Genomic DNA, 24,736 nt, shown 5'->3' with positions numbered 1-24,736 from the left:
ATGTTCCCATATCAAGGATTTTGTGGAACCTCAGTGCTCTTCTTCAAAATTAAACCCTGAAAATCTATATTGCTTTTTGTAGAAATTGAAAACTTCCAATGTAGTTGCAAAAACAAATTTGAATTTTGAAAGTGCCGAAGGGAAAGAAACAGGAAGTGTGGAACAGTACACAGAAATGCCTAGATCCATTTGTCTTCTCAAAGGTAGTTAATAGAAAAGAATAATTACGCAGGCGATGGGTTTGTCGCGTTCATTAAAGTAGCATGCATGTTAACTTCCATACAGCTGAAATACACAATTCTGGTTTGTAGAAAGGACTGTCCCCTAGTCTATAGGTTGTGAGGCATTTCACTTGATTCTGTTGTCAGCGCCGCTCACCTTAAATAAAAGGAAGTGAGATGGAATTTATTTCAGAGCTGCGTACCAGCCTGAACCCCGGACCACGGCTACAGCTTTCTCATTTTTGAAAAAGTTGACTATTATGTGGCTGGAACTAACGGTTACAACAATTTTATTTCAGCTATGCAGTCGGAAGGACCAGTCGAACATGTTCCAGTCTATGGAAGCACAAGTGGATCTGTGCGCTCCACCAGCCCCAACGTCCAGACCTCTCTCTCCCAGCCCATCTTGACAGTTCAGCAGCAAACTCAAGCGACAGCTTTTGTCCAGCCCACTCAGCAGAGCCATCCTCAGATAGAACCAGCCACTCAAGATCCACCCCCCACAATTTTGGAGGTGGTGCAGAGCTCACAGATAGAAAGACCGTCTACTTCGACAGCAGTATTTGGCACAGGTTGGTTAAATTTCCTAGATTAGAAGCATTAAGGGCTTAGCCAGGACAGTTTTGCTTCTGTAGACTTGGGGAAAGCACTAAATAAACTTTGGTTTTTATTTAAATATATAATTTTGAATTCGAATTAAAAGAAGTACTGTATTTTTCGCTCTATAAGACGCACCAGACCACAAGACGCACCTAGTTTTTGGAGGAGGAAAACAAGAAATAAAATATTCTGAATCTCAGAAGCCAGAACAGCAAGAGGGATCGCTGCGCAGTGAAAGCAGCAATCCCTCTTGCTGTTCTGGCTTCTGGGATAGCTGCACAGCCTGCATTCGCTCCATAAGATGCACACACATTTCCCCTTACTTTTTAAGAGGGAAAAAGTGAGTCTTATACCGCAAAAAATACGGTAATTTTAAAGTGCCAGCATCAGTCTTTAAGGTGCTCCTCAAAAAAGAAAGCCACAATTGTTTGTTTTTATTTGTGCCTTGGGCAAAGTGTGTTTTGAATTTAATGAAATTTTCTCCTTAAGTTTCAGCTACGCCAAGTTCTTCTTTACCCAAACGCTCCCGCGAGGAAGAAGATGATAGCACAGTTGAAAACTCAGACCAAATTCCTGAGGAGATGGTTGATATGCCTCTTGCAAAGAAAATGAGAAGTGTTCAAAGAGTTGGGCCAGAGGTTTGTAAGAAGAAGAACGGCACTAATTTAGTTGCGTTTGGTTATGGGTATCGCAACTGGGCTAGGAGAAGAGGGAAAATTGTCCCAGAAAGCTGGCTTTTAAAAGCTCTGAAGCATTTAGAATGGGTGGTGACAAACCTGTCACATCACCCAGTGTCAAATACAGTTGGCAGGTTCTGTTGGCTAGGTTGGATTGTTCTGCTTGTATTTGACTGCAGGCTTCTCATTTTTAGTGTTCAAATTTCCATGATACCTGTATGGTGTGTGTGAACCTTCACTGGGTCAAACTAGAAGTGATGTGAATTGTGTGCGCATTTTTTGTTACGTAAATATCAGGTGCTGAGGAAAGGCTGAGCAGCTTCCATTGCCTTGACAAAAATTCCCTCTTAAGCTGCTACAGTATTTCCATTTCCAAGAGAGATTTTATTGCCACCAATGAAGGCTTCCTTAGAAACGCAGATAGCAGCTGTAGAGACATGATACTTGATCAGGAACTTGGTCACGAAAGAGCCCTGAGGCTGCTCAGTATCGCCCCGATCGTCTATGTACATGCCAAATAATATGCAATTTGAATTACATTCATGGAATTAACATCACATCTACTTGGGTCCAGGGATACCAAACATCGTACTTGGTGTCTTTTCAAATGTAATACTTTTCACTGAAATCATGACACACTTTCAGCTGCTAGACATCAAATGATGAGTAATCAAGTAGTTGCAGGTCAAACAATCTACATTCCTGTTTTGAGCAAGCCCCTAGTGTAAATAAGAAATAAATCACATTTGTGCAGTAATGAACTATAGAAGATGTGAAAAATCCTCTTCTTGATGATTGGGGTTTTTTTCTGTTCTGTTCATAACTACATAGATTGTAGAGCATTGACTTTAGTGTGAATTTTGAGTTGGTTCTCATAGATAGGTGGAATACAGTGGTACCTCCGGTTACAGACGCTTCAGGTTACAGACTCCGCTAACCCAGAAATAGTACCTTGGGTTAAGAACTTTGCTTCAGGATGAGAACAGAAATCGCGCTGCGGCAGCAGGAGGCCCCATTAGATAAAGTGATGCTTCAGGTTAAGAACAGTTTCTTTTTTTTTCTTCTTTTTTTTAATAATATTTATTGCTTTTAAAGATTACAAAAAGGAAAAGAAGAGAGAGAAAAAAAGAAAGAAGACAAGAGAGAAAAAACAAAAAAAGAGAAAAAACACAATACAAAACAATATACGAACAACACAAAACACAACCCAAACCCATTAAACTAAACACATCAAATTAAACTAACCAAAACCCACTCCCTAACCCTAACTGAAACAAAAACAAAAACAATTTAAAAACATACATACATCATCCCTTTTCCATTCTCTATCTTTCATTCCCTTGTTTCCTCGACCTCCTCTCACCTCCCTTTTTGTATTCCACTTCTAATAGTTTTTTCAGCAAATCCTTTCCATCTTTCTCCATTTTCTATCATATTGTAAATAACATATTTTTTTAACCTTATTTTCCATTAACACTAAAAAACTTATATATGCTTAACTCCTTATAACATTTCTGCTAAGTCCATAGAATATCATTCCACCATTTTTCTATCACTCATTAATTTTACCATATTTCTATATATAAACTTTAAATTTTCCAATCTTCTTCCACCATCTCCTCTCCCTGGTTTCGGATTCTGCCAGTCCTTTCCGTCCACTCCATATAGTCCATCAACCTGGAGATCTTATGTCCGAGGCTCTTAACTCTTTTCCAAGTCCCTTCTGCAGGTCTTCTTCATATTCTTTGATGCTAAAAATCAAATCTCGGGAAGGCTCCAACCCAACGGTACTTTTATTCCTTCTGGACAGGTCAGCCAAAGTTCCATAGTTGAAACTGAGATCCATAAAGTATTTCAGGACATATTTCAAAATCCCTCCAAATCCAAAGGCCCCCAAAACTTCAATCTCCTCCCAACCCAAGTCCAAATCCCAAAAGTGAGTTAATCCCTGCATAGAGGGATCTTTCCAACTTTTCTTCTTCAGTCCAAGCCGGGGTCCAAACCTCGAAATCTGACTTTTTCTAAAATCATTCATTAAAGGCCTTAACTTACAGTCCTCACTTTGCTTCTGTAAAGCTAAGGATCCCGCTTGTATTACTTTATGTTCAGCAACAGCAGCTTTCTCCTTCTCCTCCACCATTTGTCCTGCCGAAGTAGATTCCTGTACCAGATCCTGAATTATTTCTGTGTTGTTGCTCGCTTTTTGGCTCAAGTTAGTCACTTTCTGTTCCAAATTATCAACCTTAAAAGTCATGTCATCCGTCTTTTTATGAAGCTGTTCCAGCGAGCAGCTTATCTTACATAAAACAGTCACAGTAGCTTCTCCTGTCAACATTTTTAAATGGTCCAAGGTCAATCTCTGGTTCTCAGAATCCTTATCTGGCAGCTGGAGATCTCCCAGTTACACTCCTGTAACAGCTTCAAAAACTCTCTTCCCTCTAGGGGGAAACAGTCTCCACTTGTATCAATTCTTTAAAGCACAACTCAAACATTAAAGATAGTTTCAGTCTTAAGTTACTTTTCCTCCTTTTTAAACGCAGAAAAGGACAATGGAAACAGTATCTTGCTCTTATTAAGCTAGCTGTCAAATCCGTTCTGTCAATGAACTCTCCCCAAACGTCCTCTGGCAGCCCGTTCCCAGGTTCAGAGCAGTGGTAATTTGATTTCTCACTCTCTCCTGCAGGCTCACTAGGTCCAAAATACCCCCCTCTTCTGCTGCTTCCAAGGGGGGTTTTGTATTTTAAACAGATGGACGTTTAATCCTTTGCCAAAAACTTTCAAAGACTTTAGCTTGTGACGTCTTTGCTTCAGTCTATTTACAAAAGCGGAAGGCGGACTTCCTGTTTATGACCTTCCTGCTTCAGTGCCAAATTAAGGTATTTAAAGATCCAATTTTCCGTTTTACTCACGGGTAGTTGTTTAAAATCCAATTGTCCACAGGAAAAAGTCAGCGCTCTCCGGCAACAGCAATGCGGCTTCACTCCGTGAAAGAAGCAGTCGATTCAAAGCACCGCGCCACTCACCCCACGTCGCTCCGGATCCCCAAAACAGGGTTTCCCCGCGAGTAGGGGAGGCGCAAAAGGTGCCAGCCGAATCCCAGGTTCACAAGCTTCTCCCGCTTGTGATTTCTATGGTTCTCCGCCTTCGCCGTGGCGGTCAGACCCTGCTTTTCACGGAGCAAGTTCCTCCCGATCGGAGGAGCTCCGCCATTGCCGGAGGCGCCAACCCGGAAGTCCATCAGATTAAGAACAGTTTCAGGTTAAGAACGGACCTCCGGAACGAATTAAGTACGTAACCAGAGGTACCACTGTAGTTGCTTAAAGATTTGCTGCTATGTTTTTGCCTTGTACATTGAAGAAACCCAAGTAGAACATTATATGCATGGCATGTATTGCAGGTGATCTTGACATTTTCTCCATCATCTGTCACTTAAATTAGTGTTAACAAATTGACGTCATGTTTCAGGAGGAAGTGACTGCGGAGGAAAGCACTGATGGAGAAATAGAAGCTCAAGCCTACAATCAGGATTCTCAGGATTCCATTGGAGAAGTAAGCAAGTCTTTCTCTAACCAGGGGAACATTTTGCATCTCATGCTTATGCCATGGCAAGATTCAGAAAAGTCTGTGTGCATGAGCTGGGCTGGGGTTCCCAAGATGGCACAGCTCCAGAGTCCTCTGACCTTCATTTGTGTGATCTGCTGGCAGGGGGAATAGTATAAAAGAGTGTGCTGGGCACATTTCTTCAGACTGGAGGCTAAGCGGGGGGAGGGTGCCCTGGGTGTCATCCCTGAGGGGGTGCCAAACCCCTGAGGGATCCAGCCCATGCGTGGATCACGGCAGCACCCCCTTGGGCAAATCACTGCAGCGTCCTGTGCACGGATCACAGCACCCCCCCCCCGGGTGGATTGCCCTGTCCCCGTGGGTGGATCACCTCGCCCCCGCTGTTCCGGGTGCCGGCTAGCAAGCTACGTCTCTGCTTCAGACCAATCCGGTTCCTTTATATTTAGCTATAAAGCTGATTTCTGACCAGTAGAGAGCACTTCTACTGTTGCAATGAAAGATGCACCCCACTGTAAAGGTAAAGGGACCCCTGACCGTTAGGTCCAGTTGTGGACAACTCTGGGGTTGCGGTGCTCAACTCGCTTTACTGGCCGAAGGAGCCGGCATTTGTCCGCAGACAGCTTCCGGGTCCTGTGGCCAGCATGACTTGAGCCGCTTCTGGCGAAACCAGAGCAGCAAACGGAAACGCTGTTTACCTTCCTCCCGGAGCGGTACCTATTTATCTACTTGCACTTGACGTGCTTTCGAACTGCTAGGTTGGCAGGAGCTGGGACCAAGCAACAGGAGCTCACCCCATCGCGGGGATTCGAACCGCCAACCTTCTGATCAGCAAGTCCTAGACTCTGTGGTTTAGACCACAGCTTCACCTGCGTCCCATGGCACCCCACTGTAGTGATAATCAATAGGAAGGCTTCTGTAGAATTCAATGGTGAATATTATACTGCGGGAGGGAGGTTCTGATGGGAAGATTTAAAGGGCCACATTACCTTTTTACATTATTAGCTGACACACAGTTCCATTAGTACTATAAAAATTCCCAGGTGACTCATAGTAAAATTCTACCTTTCCTTAAGAGGCATATTGTCTGTCGGATGTTCCAAAAGATAACATCAGCTGTACTTCCGCTGTAATAGACACCCTTTAAGTGCTTCATGTTCTGAACCATGAATGTTTGTGAAGATTTTACGTGACAGCGTGTGCTGCTCAGTTTTAATTTAACTTCGTCACAAACACAACCTAGCTGTACTGAAAAGGAGCATGTTATGTTACTGTGAATTAGGTTATTCGCAGATCTTCATCCAGTTGTGCATTCTTTGTTTTCAAATGCCTAAAAGTGAGGAAAGCTTAAAGTTTTCCTCACTTTTACATGCTATTAGCAGGGTCTTCCTTACAGAGTTCAGGGGAAAAAATATTAAATAAGCGTACTCTTGAGCGAGAAGCCTGAACAGTGCTTTTTTTCTGACCAAGGTTCTCCAGATATACAGTGTATGGCCTAAGATTAGTATTCTTGCTCCTTTTGCAAGAAACAGCACAAAAAAGAAAGAAAGCTTCCTGCAAGCTAAAGTAAACTTTGATTACACTGACAATAGGATCCGGAGTATTGACATACTTCAAGTCTTTCTGGTTGGGAAACTAGGAATTTTGGCTCAAAATCAGATCACATAGACTTTTTATATAATATCAGCATGTGGCAAACGGCTTTAAATCCTGGAGGTACTCCTCCTGTTGGCATTACTTTGGGTTTTATTCGATTTGTCTTGACTTAGGGTGTAACACAAGGGGACTACACTCCCATGGAAGACAGTGAGGAGACTTCTCAGTCCCCACCAATAGATCTTCAGTCAGATCAGCAGAACACAACATCGTCCCAGGATGGCCAGGGCAAGAGAGATGATGTCATTGTTATCGACAGTGACGATGAAGAGGATGAGGATGAAGAAAACGATGGCGAAGCAGAAGTATGTGTGTTTTGTACAATAAAAATATTTCTACACAGCATAACTTGCTACTCATTTGTTGCACATAAATTACAAGGGCTCTACAGTCCTTTTCAAGAGTGTTTGATATTGGTTGTGGGTTGTTGTTTTGCATTCCCTGTAAAAGTGTGTATTGCACATCTTAAAATGCCTTAGACTAGCAGAAGAGTACTTTTCTAAGCCAATAAGGCAGTTCACCTTAAAATCTTATCTTCCTCAGTGCACACACACCAAGAAAAAGAAGGCTGTGCATGTTTAAATGTTCACTGTTCCCCTAAGCCATGGGCAGGCAAACTAAGGCCCAGGGGCCGGATCCAGCCCAATTGCCTTCTAAATCCGGCCCGCAGAAGGTCCAGGAATCAGCTTGTTTTTACATGAGTAGAATGTGCCCCTTTATTTAAAATGCATCTCTGGGTTATTTGTGGGGCATAGGAATTCGTTCATTTCCCCCCAAAAAATATAGTCTGGCCCCCCACAAGGACTGAGGGACAGTGGAACAGCCCACTGCTGAAAATGTTTGCTGACCCCTGCCCTAAGCGTTAAATATTTACTATTTACCTGAATCAGATATAGTTTGCAGATAATTTAGAATGATATTTTGGTTTCCTCCCCCTTTTTTAAATACAGTTCTTAATTATTATCAGGTACATAAGAGTCTGGAAGAGGGATCTAGTGTTGTGTAGGTTGAGTATGCCATGGCTGGAGCCTAGCTGATGCCGCCATTAAAATGTATGAATTTGACTCAGATGCAGAAGGCAGCAACACTATTGTACTCCCTGCTCTAAGAGTATTTCCCCCTCGCACTCCGCAACCGAGGGCCAAAACTTCTACATCCCTGCTAATAATCCGCAGCACTGTGCAAGAGCCCAGTCCTCTTTCATTACTCTCCCACTTTTCTTCATACATGAAAGCAAATGATTCTGAACAAAATTTTAAAATGGGTCTGTTTCATTTCTCAAATGTTAATTATTGCATTAGGAGTATGAAGACGAGGAAGAGGATGACGAGGATGATGAAGATGAAGACACAGGAATGGGAGATGAAGGTGATGATAGCAACGAAGGCACTGGGAGCGTCGATGGCAATGATGGATATGAAGCGGACGATGCAGAGGTAAAAACTGCAGGCAAAATTGTATGTTTGGCATTGAGCAGATAATTGTCATGTTATACTGACAGTGCGTCTAGTTTGATCCCGAGGAGAAAATGTTTCTCAAAGCGATTGGAAGACCAGCGGGAATAGCAACGTAGGTTGTAGCTTCCCGGCTGGTTTAAAACACAGCAGATAGTTTGTGAGGTTAAAAGGAGGGATTGTAAAATCTTAAAGAGAAGGTGATTTAAGAAGCTCTCAATACCTCGGATCTTTTGATGGTCTCTTTCAGGGGACTGATGGAATGGACCCCAGTACAGAAACGGAAGAGAGCATCGCTGGAGGGGAAAGCAGCCAGAGAGCAGCTGACTCTCAAAATTGTGGTATAGCTCATTTTCACTGAATTCTGTGTTTCTGGGGTTGCGGGGGCCAGAGGAAGGAAAGGAAGCAACGTGTCCTGTTGTAATTCCGCTTCGACAAAAAATCTGTCCTTTTTCTGGCTTCCATTTTGCTGATAATGAAATGAAACAAAGTTCATTGCAGCAAACAGGGGGTGGACTTTGGCCTTTCAGATCTGAGTGGCGCCCTGTGCCAAGCCAAAATTTGGCAGCTTTTGTTCTGTTCAGTTCACTATGTCATAATTGCGACACCCTGCCCTGCAGCCCGCCCCACCCCCAATTCTGCGCCCTGTGCAGCGGAATCAGTCACTGTGCCCTATATCTTTTTTTCTTTCTTTTTTAAGTCTTTATACTTTTCAGGTTTATACATTTCATTAATTTTACAGTCATTTTAACATTTCAAAGTTTGACTTCCTTCCCCCTCTTTCTGCAGTTCCTTAAATTTATTTCTTAATATCTTCTGCATATCCAAATTCATTTAATTTGCTCATTGAATTATCTACTTTAAATATATACTCCTATGAAACTGCAGGTTATTACAATAATCCTGCCAATGTTTTTATCCGTTTGCAATTTATCTGTAAATATTCAAGAAACCATTTCCATTCTTTTATAAAAAGTTTGTTGTCTTGATTTCTTACCCTTCTGGTAAGTTTCGCCATTGCTGCATATTCCATAAGTTTTTGTTTCCCTGTTTCCTTTGCTAGGACTTCTGCTTCTTTCCATTTTGGGGCAAGTAGAATTCTTGCTGCTGTAGTAGCATACATTAATAAATTTCTATACAATTTAGGTAGTTCTCTTCCTATAATTCCCAAAAGAAACCTTTTGGGGTTCTTTTACAAAGATTTATTTTGAACATCCTTTTCAATTCATTATACATCATTTCCCAGTAAGCTTTATCCATACTACAAGACCACCACATATGATAAAAAGAGCCTTCTTTCTCTTTACATTTCCAGCACTTGTTTGATTTAGATTTATACATTTTTGCCATTGTTAGATATCAACAATATATCATTTTCATATAATTTTCTCTTAAACTGTAACATGCTGTAAATTTTATATCCATATTGCACAGTGCCTATATCCACTTCTGCAGCAAATGGATGAGTGAAAGGGCTAGAAATGATTCGCTACAGAGTTTGGGGTTACGAATGCCATTTTCTAAACGTATATTTCTTTATTACAAGGTGACGGGAGCGCAGGCGCAGCAGAGTCTACGTTTTCTCAGGAAAGCCCGAGGGAACAGCAGCCAACATCTGCTTCGGAGAGACAGACACCACGCCCACCTCGACCTCATCCCTTGCCCCCGCGGCTGACTATTCACGCTATTCCTGCTCCACCGCAGGAGTTGGGACCACCAGTACAGGTACGGAAACCACTTTGACGCTGAATTTTATTTTGTGCATTTGGCAAATTGTTCTTAGGTGGATCCTCTTCAGCTGAAATATGAGCATCTGTGGTGTTTATAAATTGCCATACCTGCATGTGTTTTATCTTGCCCTTAAATCTGGTTGTTGCTTTGTGCAGAAAGAGCAGTGCAAGTGTTCAGGAATATAACAACAACTAATAATAATAATAATAATAATAATAATAATAATAATAATTTTTATTATTTATATCCCGCCCATCTGGCTAGGTCTCCCCAGCCACTCTGGGCGGCTCCCAACAGGATATTAAAAACACGATAAAGCATCCAACATTAAAAACTTCCCTAAAGAGGGCTGCCTTCAGATGTCTTCTAAAAGTCAGATAGTTGTTTATTTCCTTGACATCTGATGGGAGGGCGTTCCACAGGGTGTGCACCACTTCCGATAAGGCCCCCTTGCCTAGTGGTGGGTGGGTGTTTTGAAATTGTAACCTGTTTAAGCTAAAAAAAACAAAAACAAAACCCAGCAAGAACAGCATCTAAGAAACCTCATAGCATTTTCTTCACAGTGGCAAGAGCAATGGTCTTTATTCTTTTCTTTAAAAAAAAAAATCAGTCCAAGACAATTGGTTATATAAGTGAACGGTAATAACTTTTAGGATTGTTGCTTTTTATAAAATAATGGGGACAAGTATTGCAGTTACTTGCCCAGAGTCCTAGATTCTCTTTGCAAATGCCTCTGTATCTCCTAAGAGGAAGGTGCCATTTGACTGCTGGGATGGCTCCGCCAGTAGAACATAAGACTCTTAATCTCAGGGTTGTGGGTTTGGGCAAAAGATTCCTGCATTACAGGGTTGTTGGACTAGATGACTCTCGTGGTCCCTTCTGACTCTACAATTCTACTCTATAAGAATGAAAGCAAACCAGGGCATGTTTGCCTGCCATGTTTTTCCTTTTCATGGTCTACGATGGTGAGCTGTTCTGCCACTCCTGATTGTTTTTATATGGTGTCATCGGTATACTCTGGGATGCGGGTGGCGCTGTGGGTTAAACCACAGAGCCTAGGACTTGCTGATCAGAAGGTCGGCGGTTCGAATCCCCGCGACGGGGTGAGCTCCCGTTGCTCGGTCCCTGCTCCTGCCAACCTAGCAGTTTGAAAGCACGTCAAAGTGCAAGTAGATAAATAGGTACCACTCCGGCGGGAAGGTAAACGGCGTTTCCGTGCACTGCTCTGGTTCGCCAGAAGCGGCTTAGTCATGCTGGCCACATGACCCGGAAGCTGTACGCCGGCTCCCTCGGCCAATAAAGCGAGATGAGCGCCGCAACCCCAGAGTCGGTCACGACTGGACCTAATGCTCAGGGGTCCCTTTACCTTTACTATCGGTATACTCAGTTTAAGGGGGGTGGTCATCAAAGGGGAATTTCAAGGAGCCAGCTATTAAGAGCTTGGGGTGTATTTGGCCAGTGGCCCTGCAGGTTCCCCACCTAAATGTGTACTGAAGCATTTGACATTTTATTGGCCATACAGAGAATCCCAATGCCGCGGAGGCAGTCTGTAGGACGTGGACTTCAGCTAACCCCTGGCATAGGTGGCATGGTAAGTAGTAGAGTTTCTAAACATTTTCTGCTATGGGTACAATTGAAACTTCAGTTAATCAAGATTGTGTGGTGGACTGTTTCTTTTATACGCAGGGAGCATTTTAGAGAGAACTGAGTAGCCACATGGTAGCCTCCTGCCCTCAACAGAGCACGTTACTCAAATTAATAATCCAATTGATGCAGCTAAAAAAGCAGGATGTTTCTACGATAACATGTTTGCCTCTTCAGCACAAAGTCTTGCACCTTTTCTTTGGAATACTGTCTTTGAAAGTACTTGTCAGCTGAATTTCCACGTTTCGGTTATTCCTCAATATGGATTGGGCATATATACAGAAATCGGACGTCATTTTATTACACCAAGCGAGATATTAAGAAGGGATGGCTGTTAAAAAATGTGTAGCAATAGGAATACAGTCATACCTTGGATCCGAAACGCCTTGGTACTCGGATGTTTTGGCTCCCAAACGATGCAAACCCGGAGATGAGTGTTCCGGTTTGCAAACGTTCTTTGGAACCCGAACGTCCCGACGGGGCTTCCGATTGGCTGCAGGAACCTCCTGCAGCCAATCAGAAGCCGCGCTTTGGTTTGCGAACGTTTTGGAAGTCGAAGGGGCTTGCGGAATGGATTCCGTTCGACTTCCAAGGTACGACTGTGGTTGTTGAGTTCGCTTGTCATTTTAATGTCTTCTTCAGCAGCAACACTTTTTTGATGATGAGGACAGGACTGTTCCAAGCACCCCAACGTTGGTGGTACCTCATCGTACAGATGGATTTGCAGAAGCGATTCAGTAAGTGGCACCTTCAGTTACATAGTAATGATGTGCTATGTAAGTCAAAATACCAAAAGAATTCCTGCCAGGGGCCTGGCCAGCAATTTTCTCTAACCATTCTTGGGCAGCTTTACAGTGGTACCTCAGGTTACATACGCTGCAGGTTACAGACTCCGCTAACCCAGAAATAGTGCTTCAGGTTAAGAACTTTGCTTCAGGATGAGAACAGATAACGTGCTCTGGCAGAGCAGCGGCAGCAGGAGGCTCCAATAGTTAAAGTGGTGCTTTAGGTTAAGAACAGTTTCAGGTTAAGAACAAACCTCCAGAACGAATTAAGTACTTAACTTGAGGTACCACTGTACTCTGTTTCCACAGCACAATACTTAATTTCACTGAAGTTTTGAAATAAATGCTGCATGACCTCCTGTCATTGGATAATAGTATTCTTCAAGTGTTTAGAAATTCTCAGCATCTCTCCTCTTTTGAAGGATATGCATAAATCGTTTACTCAGTCAGCAAATGTTGGCCCTTACCTGTAGGGAGATTCATATGGAAACACATCGCAGAAATGGGTTTTCTGCTCCAGCAAACCACGGCTGTGCGGTTCCTTTGTTTGTTCCTTTTCTTCTCCCCATTTATCCCACTAAGGGGCAGTAAACTTATGATTAATAAACTGACTGCAACTTTTATTCTAGCTCCCCTCAGGTGGCTGGAGTTCCTAGATTCAGGTTTGGACCTATTGAAGATATGCCACAAACCTCGGGCCAGTCAGATCTCGGTCAGCTTGCATCGCAAGGAGGTACAGATATTCAGTCCTCTCTTTCTGTTTTATATTCAGTGGAGTTCTGGTTTGGTTCTTTGGTCCTTGAATATTTTTTTGTCTTTAAATTCCATTTTACGAGCAGAAAGTGAATGCAAATTGTCTCTACTTCTTGCTTTTTTTGTATAAAAGGGACACTATGCGCTTTGAATCTCAATCATACAACTTGGGTTGGCTGTGCCTCCATGTGAGGGAGGAAAATCACCTTAAAACTCTACTCAAGGTGCACAGAACTACCTGGGAGGTTCTTTAGTACCTGGCCAGTACCATATAAAAAACAAACTGGTTCAGATGATTCATTACTTTGGTGGCTAGATATTATTCTGTTGAAGCTCCCTCTGTCGTTGTTTAGTCATGTCCGACTCTTCGTGACCCCATGGACCAGAGCACGCCAGGCCCTCCTGTCTTCCACTGCCTCCCGCAGTTTGGTCAAACTCACATTTGTAGCTTCGGGAACACTGTCCAACCATCTCGTTCTCTGTCGTCACCTTCCCCTTGTGCCCTCAATCTTTCCCAACATCAGGGTCTTTTCCAGGGAGTCTTCTCTTCTCATGAGGTGGCCAAAGTATTGGAGCCTCAGCTTCAGGATCTGTCCTTCCAGTGAGCACTCAGGGCTGATTTCCTTCAGAATGGATAGGCTTGGTCTTCTTGCAGTCCATGGGACTCTCAAGAGTCTCCTCCAGCACCGCAATTCAAAAGCATCAGTTCTTCGGCAATCAGTCTTCTTTGTGGTCCAGCTCTCACTTCCAGACACCACTACTGGGAAGCTCAATTTAACTTCTCTCAAATTGCTTGCAGGTTTAGGAATGTATGAAACACCACTCTTCCTTGCCCACGAAGAAGAATCAGGAGGTCGCAGTGTCCCAACAACTCCACTTCAGGTTGCGGCACCTGGTGAGTTTGGGGGATTTCCCTCATATCTTGATTCTACAGTTTTGACCATATAATGGTTGATAACATGGGTACTCTCTTGTTCCGACAGTCTTCCTGAAAATGCAGCTCTATTGGGAACTGATCAGGTTGGTTGGTTGGTTTTACTGTACAGCTGCTTATTTAAGAAATGCATATACAATGGTACCTCAGGTTACAGATGCTTCAGGTTACATACGCTTCAGGTTACAGACTCCGCTAACCCAGAAATAGTACCTCAGGTTAAGAACTTTGCTTCAGGATGAGAACAGAAATCGCACGGCAGCACGGCAGCAAGAATACTTATAGCAAAGCACTGGAAGACTCAAGATCTACCCACTCTGGAAGAATGGCAGTTGAAGTTGATTGACTGTATGGGACTGGCAGAAATGACTGGCAGAATCCGCGACCAGGGAGAAGAGTCGGCAGAAGAAGATTGGAAGAAATTTAAGGACTATTTACAGAAATACTACAAAATTAATGAACTCTGAAAAGATGTTGGATTGAACTTTTGTGGTCTCTAGCTGTTATGATAAAGATAATAGGGATTAAAATTGTTTAAGTCATTAAATTTAAAAAGTTGAGTGGAAAATAAGGCGCTATTTTAAAAGGAATGTTAAGAGATTAGGATTTGCTGGATTAACAAGTTGAACTAGAAAACAAGAAGGGGAGGTATGAGGAAGTCAAAGAAACATGTTATTGAAAAATTGTTACTGAAATTGACTTGTTCTTAATATTTTTCTTTTTTTTCTTTTTTCTTTTTGTGTTTGTATAAAATTGGAAAATCTAATAAATATTTATATAAAAAAACAGAAATCGCACAGCAGCAGCAGGCGGCCCCATTAGCTAAAGTGGTGCTTCAGGTTAAGAACGGACCTCTGGAACTAATTAAGTATGTAACTAGAGGTACCACTGTAGTTAACGCTTTTAATTTCCTCCTAAAAATGCCTTTTGTGTGGTTCCCAGGTAAGAGTTCAGGGCCAGCCCTCTTGCAAGAAATTGGTTGTAGGCAGGGAGGCAAGAATTCATAATGCAACACTCACAATATAAAGCAGGGTTAGCCAACACCACACTCTTCAGATGCTGGATTCCAGCTTTTAATGCTAGCCCCAGCTAGCACAGCCCAATGATCAGGGGTGATGGGATTTGTACATATGGAGGGTGTCATGTAGCTATGCCCGATGTTAAATGCAGACAACTCCCAGTTTATGTGTGGGTTACTTTCCGAGGCACCGCACAGTTAAGTGAAATCGTGCATTTTTGAAAACAGCATTGGGCAAGCCTGCAAATACCCTCTAAACCTCTGGAAACCCTTTAAAAACCAGCAGCACTTACCAGATGTCCCACTCCATCACAATTGCTCTTTATCTCAACCTCCTTTTTCAAAACTCCCAATTCTCCACAGGCCTCAACGGTCAATACAAGGGCTCCTGGGATTGCACTTGCAAAGGCTCATGGGATTGCTAGGCGCTGTTTTTTGCCCTTTCTGGGCTCTTTTAGGACTGTTTTTGCCATGTTTAAAGTCACTTCCCGGTTCGGCACGTGCTGTCACACGCCAGTTGGACACACATAGATTGGTTGTGGCATCTCTGTCAAATGGTCTGGATGTGGAGGGAACCCTGGTGAGGCAGAGTAGCATAAACGAGGGCCCGCTTGCCCCTCTGGTCTCACCAGAGCTTCCTCTGTCCTCACTGATGTCCCCTTCGAGCCCCAGGTAGGGTCTCCTTGTGAACCACAAGGACTCTCTAGCGCTCTCCTGCCATTTCCAGGGTTGAATTAAATTACGAAAACCTTTCCCAGCTCCACACCTAAGTGGGGGGACACTTGTGTAACAATCTTGTCTACAAAGTGTGATACCGTAGTAATAATAATACAGTGGTATCTCAGGTTAAGTACTTAATTTGTTCCGGAGGTCCGTTCTTAACCTGAAACTGTTCTTAACCTGAAGCACCACTTTAGCTAATGGGGCCTCCTGCTGCTACCGCGCCGCCGGAGCACAATTTCTGTTCTCATCCTGAAGCAAAGTTCTTAACCCGAGGTACTATTTCTGGGTTAGCGGAGTCTGTAACCTGAAGCATATGTAACCCAAGGCACCACTGTATATGTAAAAACTGTCTTGAACAAAAAAGATCCTTGCCACACCCTCACCACCAGGGTAGTCTTTTAAAAAAATCAAAAAGAAGAAAAATCCAAATGTGCGGTCACAGAACAGTCTCAGAATGTTCTTGGAGCCTATGGCCACATGCTTAGATGGAAGGAAAGCATGAAAGGTTTCTAGGGATCAAAGGCTCCAGTCTTCTCTGGGACTTTGGTGTCTCCCCACTTCCCAATATATTTCTCTCAAATCATGTTTCTATACATTATTCCACAATCCAAAACTGCCTCCCCACACCTGCCACACACACATAAAGTTCTACAAACCCATACCTGCATGGAACACGAGACTCCCAAACCCAAACACAGCCCACCAGCCATATAATACTGTGACCTAACAGATCAGGCTATGGCAGGCTTTACAGCCAGGCCTGTAATAATAATAATAATAATAATTTATTATTTGTACCCCGCCCATCTGGCTGGGTTTTCCCAGCCACTCTGGGCGGCTTCCATAGAAACCAAAAATACACTAAAATATCACAGATTAAAAACTTCCCTGAACAGGGCTGCCTTAAGATGTCTTCTGAATGTCAGGTAGTTATTTATCGCTTTGACATCTGGTGGGAGGGCGTTCCACAGGGCAGGCGCCACTACCAAGAAGGCCCTCTGCCTGGTTCCCTGTAGCTTTGCTTCTCGCAATGAGGGAACCGCCAGAAGGCCCTCGGCGCTGGACCTCAGCATCTGGGCAGAACGATGGGGGTGGAGACGCTCCTTCAGGTATACTGGGCCGAGGCCATTTAGGGCTTTAAAGGTCAACACCAGCACTTTGAATTGTGCTCGGAAACGTACTGGGAGCCAATGTAGGTCTTTCAAGACCGGTGTTATATGGTCTCGGCGGCCGCCCCCAGTCACCAGTCTAGCTGCCGCATTCTGGATTAGTTGTAGTTTCCGTACTAACGTGAAGTGTGCTAGTTGTGAAATACAACATGTAATTTTAAAAAATTACGAAAATATGTGTATCCCACTTGAGGTTCAATTCATTCCAAAGCAAATGTGTTATTTTCTGTGTTCAGAATTTTGGGGGGTGGGCAACGTATCATCCAAGTGTTCGATGGTTCTAGTTGATTCTCTAATCTTTGTTTCAAGTGTCTGTGTTTACTGAAAGCTCCGCTGCTGATGCTTCTGAACATGCTTCCCAGTCTGTCCCAATGGTTACAACATCCACTGGTAACTTATCGACCACTTCAGAATCTGGTACAGGTGATGATGGCGATGAAGTTTTTGTAGAGGCAGAGTCAGAAGGGTAAGCTTAACCAATTTAGTTAAGACGATTCTGCACGTTGCGTCTGGCTTGAATGTAATCTTAATTGAAATGCCTTTCTCCGCATCAATCTTTTAAAAAATACATTCAATATTTTTTGCCCTAAATGCAAACCTCTAAATTAAGTCAAACTACGACCTAGGAGGCTAGCTTTAAATCCTCACTGGCTGTTGTAAGGGTAACAGAAATCATGTAAGTAAAGCTTTTTGAACTACAGTGGAACCTTGGTTGTCTTATGTAATCCGTTCCGGAAGTCCATTTAACTTCCGAAATGTTTGAAAACCAAGGTGCGGCTTCCGATTGGCGCAGGCGCCCCATAAACAATATTTGCATCGGACGTTTGGCTTCCAAAAAAGGTTCAAAAACTGGAACACTTCCGGGTTTGCGGCATTCAGGAGCCAAAATGTTAGAGTACTCAAGGCATTTGAGAACCAAGGTTCCACTGTACTATATGAATGTTCAGCATTGTGACTTTGTATGATGAACTGGTATTTCTGTTCCCTCGTTTGCAGGGGGAGGTTTTAACTTCACATTTGAACTGCTTTCAGGCTGCAGTCCTTAAATGGAGTTGCCAGGGCAATAGAGATAATTGCTTCCATCTGTATTACATTACCTCATGGCGTGATTCTCAAAAATGCAGTCAAAAATGGCAGTCAAACTGGTCTTGTTTGATTTGGGTATCGTTTGGCATTAGAGATGTTAAAATGTATAGGCGGCTCAAATTGAGAAGTGCAAGAAACTATTTGGCAGCAATAGTAAGCAGTCAGAAACTTTTTAAAAAAAAAAACGCCCACCAAATATCATGTTTCTTTGGGTATTGCTAATACTTGGCAGCAGTGCACTGCTTTTTTCATCAATAATGTGTGGTCTTCAGTGCTGTTGTTGATAGATGAGCTCAATAATCCCCCTGCCAAGCTTTCAGGCACAGATGCGTTAGATAGAGTTTTTCTTTGGAAGCAGCAGCTCTTGCTAATATACCGTAAATATTTTTTTGGAATGACACTGTGCTAGATTTTTATTGGGTGCAATTAACCTTGAACACCTTCAGTATCATGAACACCAGCAAAATAGTTGGAGGAACAAATGTACTGTATTTTTTGCTCCATTGGACGCAGTTTTTCCCCTCCAAAAATTGAGGGGAAATGTGTGTGCGTCCTATGGAGCGAATGCTTCCGGCAGGGAGAGGCTGCACGGAGTTCTGGCTTCTTTAGCTCCACGCAGCCTCTCCCGGCAGGGAGGGATTGCGCGGGGCTAAAGAGGAAGCCAAAGCAGCCAGCGGGATCCATCCCGCTGGCTGCCTTGGCTTGTGACATAGCCGCGCGCAACCCACCCGGCAGGGAGAGGTTGTGTGCAGCCTGTACGCTGCTCTTTGGGGCTGTTGGGGGGGAGATTTTTTTTATTGATTTCCCCGTCTAAAAACTGGGTGTGCCCTATGGTCCAGTGCACCCTATGGTGCGAAAAATACAGTAACTGCAGAAAACCAGTAACAGAATATACCCAAGAGCAGACCTTTGAACGTTGCTGTGATTCCAACCTCACACACTGAAACCTTCATTCACCCCACTGTAAGCTGGAACGCCACACATTTTGTAAGACTCTAGTGTGCACAAGACACAGAACTCGGCATTTGGCTATGAAAATGGAAAGCTGAGGTTACACAGGTAGCAGGAGGCTCAGTTCTTAATGCCAGGATCCTTATCAGTGAATCCCTCATAGTGAACCTCTGTTCAAATGGTGTCTCACAAATTCTCCCTTCACATAAACACCCCTGGTATTTCCTAGTACATAGATACTGAATTTCTAGAGATTTCATCACTGAATCTTTGTCACCTTGTACCATTGCTAGTTAGTGAGCACGAGGATTTAAGCATGATGCGCTTTCAGATTAAATAAAAGAGCTAGAAAGGGGGTTCACGTCTGTTCTTGGTCATGTCGAAACCCTTAACTGTGGAAAGAAGTTTGGAGATGGGGAACTCTGCTGCACAATTTCCTGTGCCATCTTGAGGTTTTGACTAGCAAATTCATTGTGCGTCTCCCATTTTCTTTTAGAATTACTTCAGAGGTTGGTCTAGAAATAGACAGCCAGCAGGAAGAAGAGTCATCTCAAGCTCCTGATGAGTCAGATCTCCCATCTACAAGTCAAGATCCTCCTTCTAGTTCATCTGCAGGTAGGGTTCGGTTCCATCAAATCTCAGTGGATCAGGGTTTCTCAAAAACTTGGGTCTCCAGCTGTTTTGGGACTACAGCTCCCATCATCCCTAGCTAGCAGGGTCAGTGGTCAGAGATAATGGAAATAGTAGTCCGAAAACAGGTGGAGACTTGTTTGTGAAACCCTAGTCTGGATAAAGTACTGTTGACCTTTCACTGATAGAGGGCTGCCAGATTAGGATAGTTTAACCTCCCAAGTTTGGTTCTTTTCTGTTTGATCTTCATTAATTTCCTTGTTACTATTTTGTCTGCATCCATGGAGGAGAAACCATGGTCTGTTCAGTATGTGGAAGGAGGACATTCATCTGATCTTTCTAAGTGATAGAAAGGAGATCCAGATAAGTATTTCAGGTTAAAAGGTCTAAATATCAGTGTAGAACAGCCTAGGTCCTCAAACCTTTGACCAGTAATTCTCCATCCTTCTGACCAAGCAATGTGCTTATAATTTTAAGCAACACCAGGAGTCTTTTGCTTTCTATTACTTTCAGTAAAGATCCTGAACACAGGTACCTGTGTGTGTTGTTGATTAATACTGGAGTACAGCCAAACCCCCATTTGCACCCCTGTTACACCCCGTTTGGGGGCCACTTCCAGGTCCACAGTGATGAGCATGTGGACGTCAGTTGGATGCACATAAAACGGTCGCTGCTAGCCATTAGCTAGCTAGCAGCATGTAGAAGGTTGAGAGCCAATTTTTTACTTTTTCCAGTTAGATATTTTATTTGCCCTCGCAGATTTGAAGTATAAAACTGAAGTTAACAGCTTGCATATTGAAAATCAGCCATGATTACACTTAACTTGCATGACAAAGTCAGATGACAGCCATGGCCTTACATTTCTTGTTTTCTGTTTCCCTTTTCAGACACAAGCAGTAATCATCCGAAGCCTTTCCGGCGAGTTAGACTTCAGCCAACAACATTAAGAACTGGCCGTCAGTTTAACAGACAGAGGGGTAGGGTTCCTTCATCTCTTGCACAGATGTGTTAAACTCTATAGGATTGCAAATAAGTGTATGTATTGCATAATATTGCAGCCACCAAAACATGCAAGGGGGCTTATAGACGTTGAATAATGAGGATTATTCACCCCAGAGACTTTACAATATATATATCAGCTAAGGTACTTGATTGACTTAAAAGGAAAATAGCATAATTTAAAGTTGATCTGGTGCAATGTAGCATTCTTATAAAGCAGTGGTTCTCAAAGGGTCTGGCGATGGCAAGTATGGCAGGAAGATTTAAGGACAATCAAAGAAACATTTAAACTTTTCAGTGTAGTGTTGTATCAAAAGCATTATTATTTATTTGCAGAATCTGGATAGATATCTTCAAAATGAGAGCAAGAGCATCAAGTGATACTGAGGATGATCCTAGTTGTGTTTTTCAATGTATTGCTTATCAATTAAAAATTAGGTGTGGCAAGAGCAAATTTTTATTCTGAAAGTGTGGCCCAGAGATTCAAGTTTGAGAACCGCCGTTATAAAGGGATGTGAGTGGCAGTAGCTAGCAACAAATAAATACAAGAAACTCCTCAGTAGAACTTAGATCTCAAAAAGAAATGAGAATCTGAATGCTCATACTAAAGAAATAAAAAAGAATTAAAGATCTTGTCAGAGGCAGTGTACTAATTCCAAGTAATTAATTGTTAGTATCAATCTGCCAGTCAGTCCAGAGTGAACTGTTTCCATAACCATTAGGCAGGAGTAAATCTAGTTGTCATAACGATTTCAAGGAACTAGAAAGTATTTCCGGCACAGCTTTCTGTTTCTGAATTGGTTAAAATAGGTGTAAATACTAGATTATGTATGGAATGCTTATTCCTTCTGGCTACAGGGATGCCATTCCGTACCCCCACATTACTCTCCCAAAAGACTTGTGGCGGGCAGGCTTCGAAAGAATCCTTTAAAACTGATATTAACGTAGTTAATAGCTAATAGCAGTTAATTGAAACAAAAGTATATATTAATACTCTTCCTTTCCCTTTGCAGGTGTAACTCCTGGTGGCAGAGGAGGCCTGAACAGAGGCAATATTAATTAAAGCTCAGTAGAAATTAAAACAGTGTATACTGTCTGTCTAGTCTTGCTCTTACTTGCATTTGTGTAATGGCTGGCAAGCTTGAAGCAGGTTTTTTGTTTGTTTTCAATTTGGATCGATGTATGGATATTTCATTATGTCTTTTATTAATAAAAACTAGAGGAAATTGTCAAACGCAATGGTGTCTCTGTTTCAGCTCTTGGAGGCTCCAAATCACTCTAAAGGACACTTGTACCAGGCTCCGGACACAGTCTGCCCAGTCTGTAGTGTGACTGGTCTTGCTATTCTGCTGCCCACATCCACGCTGTAGTATTGATCTGTAAGGAGGGGAAATAAAGATAAAAGTCTCATCCAAGTCCCACAAGCAGGAAATCTTGACTTAAATGTGAATCCCTACTATCCACTGGGTGGCGCTGTGGGTTAAACCACAGAGCCTAGGACTTGCTGATCAGAAGGTCGGCGGTTCGAATCCCCGCAACAGGGTGAGCTCGGTCCCTGCTCCTGCCAACCTAGCAGTTTAAAAGCACGTCAAAGTGCAAGTAGATACATAGGTACCGCTCCGGCGGGAAGGTAAATGGCGTTTCCATGCGCTGCTCTGGTTTGCCAGAAGCGGCTTAGTCATGCTGGCCACATGACCCGGAAGCTGTACGCCGGCTCCCTCGGCCAATAAAGCGAGATGAGCGCCGCAACCCTAGAGTCGGTCACGACTGGACCTAATGGTCAGGGGTCCCTTTACCTTTACTATCCACTGTCCTGAAGTGGAGGACAGATTCTATTGCAAATGCACATTTCCTCAGACCTGTTGGTTAGTACTGTAGCCTTAAATCAAGTGCCACCAAACCTTTTGAGTCTGTGGGCACATTTGGAATTTCAACTGTACATCGTGGGCACCACCTCTGCACCCCTGAGAAAAAATGTGCACTCAGCACAAATGCCCTTCATTTTTCCAAGAGGTCTGTGTAAAACTCAGATCCAAGTCCTCTTGAGTTTTCATGATTTTACACCAAATTATCAAAAGGACACAACGTGAAATTTACGGTAACAGACAGCACAGTAAAAAATAACGGATGCAGCAATTGCTAGCACCCTTAGAAACATTGGTCCAAGATGCACAAATCCTGGATCTTTATGATTTTTACAGAAGATAACCAAACCACAGAACACAGAGATGACCTGTGTTTTGAGGGGATCCCTTGTAAAAATTAAGAGGGGAAAAGACAAGTAGTATATGTCCGTTTCGTTATTGAACTGAACTGGAGTACAAAATTAATTTTTAAAAACTAGCCATAGATATTTTCCCGTCTTGGCGGCAGCAGTAGTGATGTTTTAGCTTCAACATACCTTTAGAAAAAGCATAGTAATCATAACCATCTGGCTTCTGATCATTTGGAACTGATATAACAGAATTCACTTCTTTTGGGAATCCTCTCCAATATGAGGCAACTTTGACCTCTGGCTGCAAGACTCCTGCAAAAGCAAATGGAAACATTAGGAAAGAGAGGATATCAAATCACTGAAGTGTTATAACCATTGGGCCTGTGACACATGAAACAAAGGGATAGGTTGCTTTTATATATATAAATATTCCAAAAAATAGCGTAGGTGGGGGAAATCCATCCTATATAGCAGGGATGTCCAACCAGTCGATCTCTAGCTGATTTCCGTCCCCGCACCCTCGTTCTTTCCTTCAGTCGCGCAGGATCGCTAAACCGGAAGACAGAGTTAGCGCTGATCGGCTTTTGTTTTGGTGAGCTCCACAACTCTGACATTTCCCCCTAGAAAAAGCTCAATGATGGGTAGATCACTGCCATATTTTTTTCCTGGGAGCACATCACAGTCTCTTGGGAGTTGGACGTCCCTGCTATATAGCAGGCATAGGCAAACTCTGGCCTCCAGATGTTTTGGGACTACAATTCCCATCATCCCTGACCACACTGGTCCTGCTAGCTAGGGATCATGGGAGTTGTAGGCCAAAAACATCTGGAGGGCTGAGTTTGCCTATGCCTGCTATATAGTGTTTGAAACAGCTATACTGCAATCATGAACACAGACCGCTTCATTTTTAATTCTACATGATTTAAACATCCCCACTGCTTGATTGTAGACTATTAACAGTACAAGACGGTGAACATACCAGTTGGCTGGTGCCTGAACTGAACAACTGGGCGATGCTGGACTCTGACGGTCCGGAGAATTTGAGCCGGTCTTACTGAACGTTCAAAGCGCCTCCGCCTTTTCCTGATCACAGCTTTTGGTTTGTAAGCCGGATAGTTCACAGTCACCACTTTCTTTTTGGTGCATTTCTTCGTTCCTCCTTGTTTGTAGGTATATTGCTGGAGGTTGCCGCCTAAATCAGATATGATTGTATCAATGAAAGTATTTGAAGGCACAACGCAAGAAACGATACCCACCACACTGTTACAGGTTCAGATCCCCAGCTAGGAAGGCCTAGCCCTGGACCCCACAAAACTACAATTCCCAGCACCCTGGAAAGAAGTGGTGGTAAAATCTTTTCCCCAGTGGGAAAGACTCCCTTCAAGAAGGCAGATTCTCCTTTATTGGGGGTTTCTAAGTAGAGGTCTCATGCCAACCTAGCAGTTTGAAAGCCCGTCAAACTGCAAGTAGATAAATAGATACCGCTCCAGCGGGAAGGTAAACGGTGTTTCCGTGCGCTGCTCTGGTTCGCCAGAAGCGGCTTAGTCATGCTGGCCACATGACCCGGAAGCTGTACGCCGCCTCCCTCGGCCAGTAAAGCAAGATGAGCGCCGTAACCCCAGAGTCAGTCACTACTAGACCTAATGGTCAGGGGTCCCTTTACCTTTACCTAAGTAGAGGTCAGATGGCCACCTGTCAGGAACTCACTGGCCCTTGGGATCCCTTACAACTCTATGATTCTGATTCAGAACATCAGATCAATCGTGATGTTAGTATAAAATAATGAATAAATTGACATGTCCAGTTCTACAGTCTGCACTGACGTCACAACTGACATGTCCAAAACTCAGTACAGTATTTTTCCGTATATAAGACTAGGTTTCTTTCCTAAAAAATTGTGTCAGAAATTGGGGGTGTCTTATACATGGATAC

At 43.1% G+C, this 24,736-nt stretch overlaps 2 protein-coding genes across 4 annotated transcripts in view; one reads left to right on the top strand and one right to left on the bottom strand.

The window, feature by feature from the left end:
- TPR (translocated promoter region, nuclear basket protein) overlaps window positions 1–21,828 on the top strand; it is a 61,230-nt gene extending 39,402 nt beyond the window's left edge. The window contains exons 36-50 of one of the 2 annotated variants that reach the window (XM_083620080.1): window positions 521–793; window positions 1,311–1,459; window positions 4,964–5,047; window positions 6,826–7,017; window positions 8,014–8,148; window positions 8,417–8,507; window positions 9,713–9,891; window positions 11,420–11,488; window positions 12,187–12,278; window positions 12,956–13,059; window positions 13,879–13,974; window positions 17,233–17,389; window positions 19,457–19,575; window positions 20,478–20,567; window positions 21,603–21,828. In XM_083620080.1, coding sequence (XP_083476206.1) covers window positions 521–793; window positions 1,311–1,459; window positions 4,964–5,047; window positions 6,826–7,017; window positions 8,014–8,148; window positions 8,417–8,507; window positions 9,713–9,891; window positions 11,420–11,488; window positions 12,187–12,278; window positions 12,956–13,059; window positions 13,879–13,974; window positions 17,233–17,389; window positions 19,457–19,575; window positions 20,478–20,567; window positions 21,603–21,652 — 1,880 coding nt within the window. In that variant the 3' untranslated portion in view covers window positions 21,653–21,828. Of the gene's footprint in view, window positions 1–520; window positions 794–1,310; window positions 1,460–4,963; window positions 5,048–6,825; window positions 7,018–8,013; window positions 8,149–8,416; window positions 8,508–9,712; window positions 9,892–11,419; window positions 11,489–12,183; window positions 12,279–12,955; window positions 13,060–13,878; window positions 13,975–17,232; window positions 17,390–19,456; window positions 19,576–20,477; window positions 20,568–21,602 lie in introns of both variants that reach the window. The other variant, XM_083620079.1, reaches the window with a different exon arrangement.
- Window positions 21,829–21,832: 4 nt separating this feature from the next.
- PRG4 (proteoglycan 4) overlaps window positions 21,833–24,736 on the bottom strand; it is a 40,942-nt gene continuing 38,038 nt past the window's right edge. For both annotated transcript variants that reach the window (XM_083620081.1, XM_083620082.1), the window contains 3 exons: window positions 23,784–23,996; window positions 22,991–23,116; window positions 21,833–21,966 (listed from right to left, as the gene is read on the bottom strand). In XM_083620081.1, the coding sequence (XP_083476207.1) occupies window positions 21,863–21,966; window positions 22,991–23,116; window positions 23,784–23,996 (443 nt within the window). In that variant the 3' untranslated portion in view covers window positions 21,833–21,862. The remainder of the gene's footprint in view (window positions 21,967–22,990; window positions 23,117–23,783; window positions 23,997–24,736) is intronic.

This window comes from Podarcis filfolensis, assembly GCF_964270895.1.
Source record: "Podarcis filfolensis genome assembly, chromosome: 6".
NCBI classification, from domain to species: domain Eukaryota; kingdom Metazoa; phylum Chordata; class Lepidosauria; order Squamata; family Lacertidae; genus Podarcis; species Podarcis filfolensis.
This window is presented reverse-complemented; position numbering and strand designations above follow the sequence as displayed.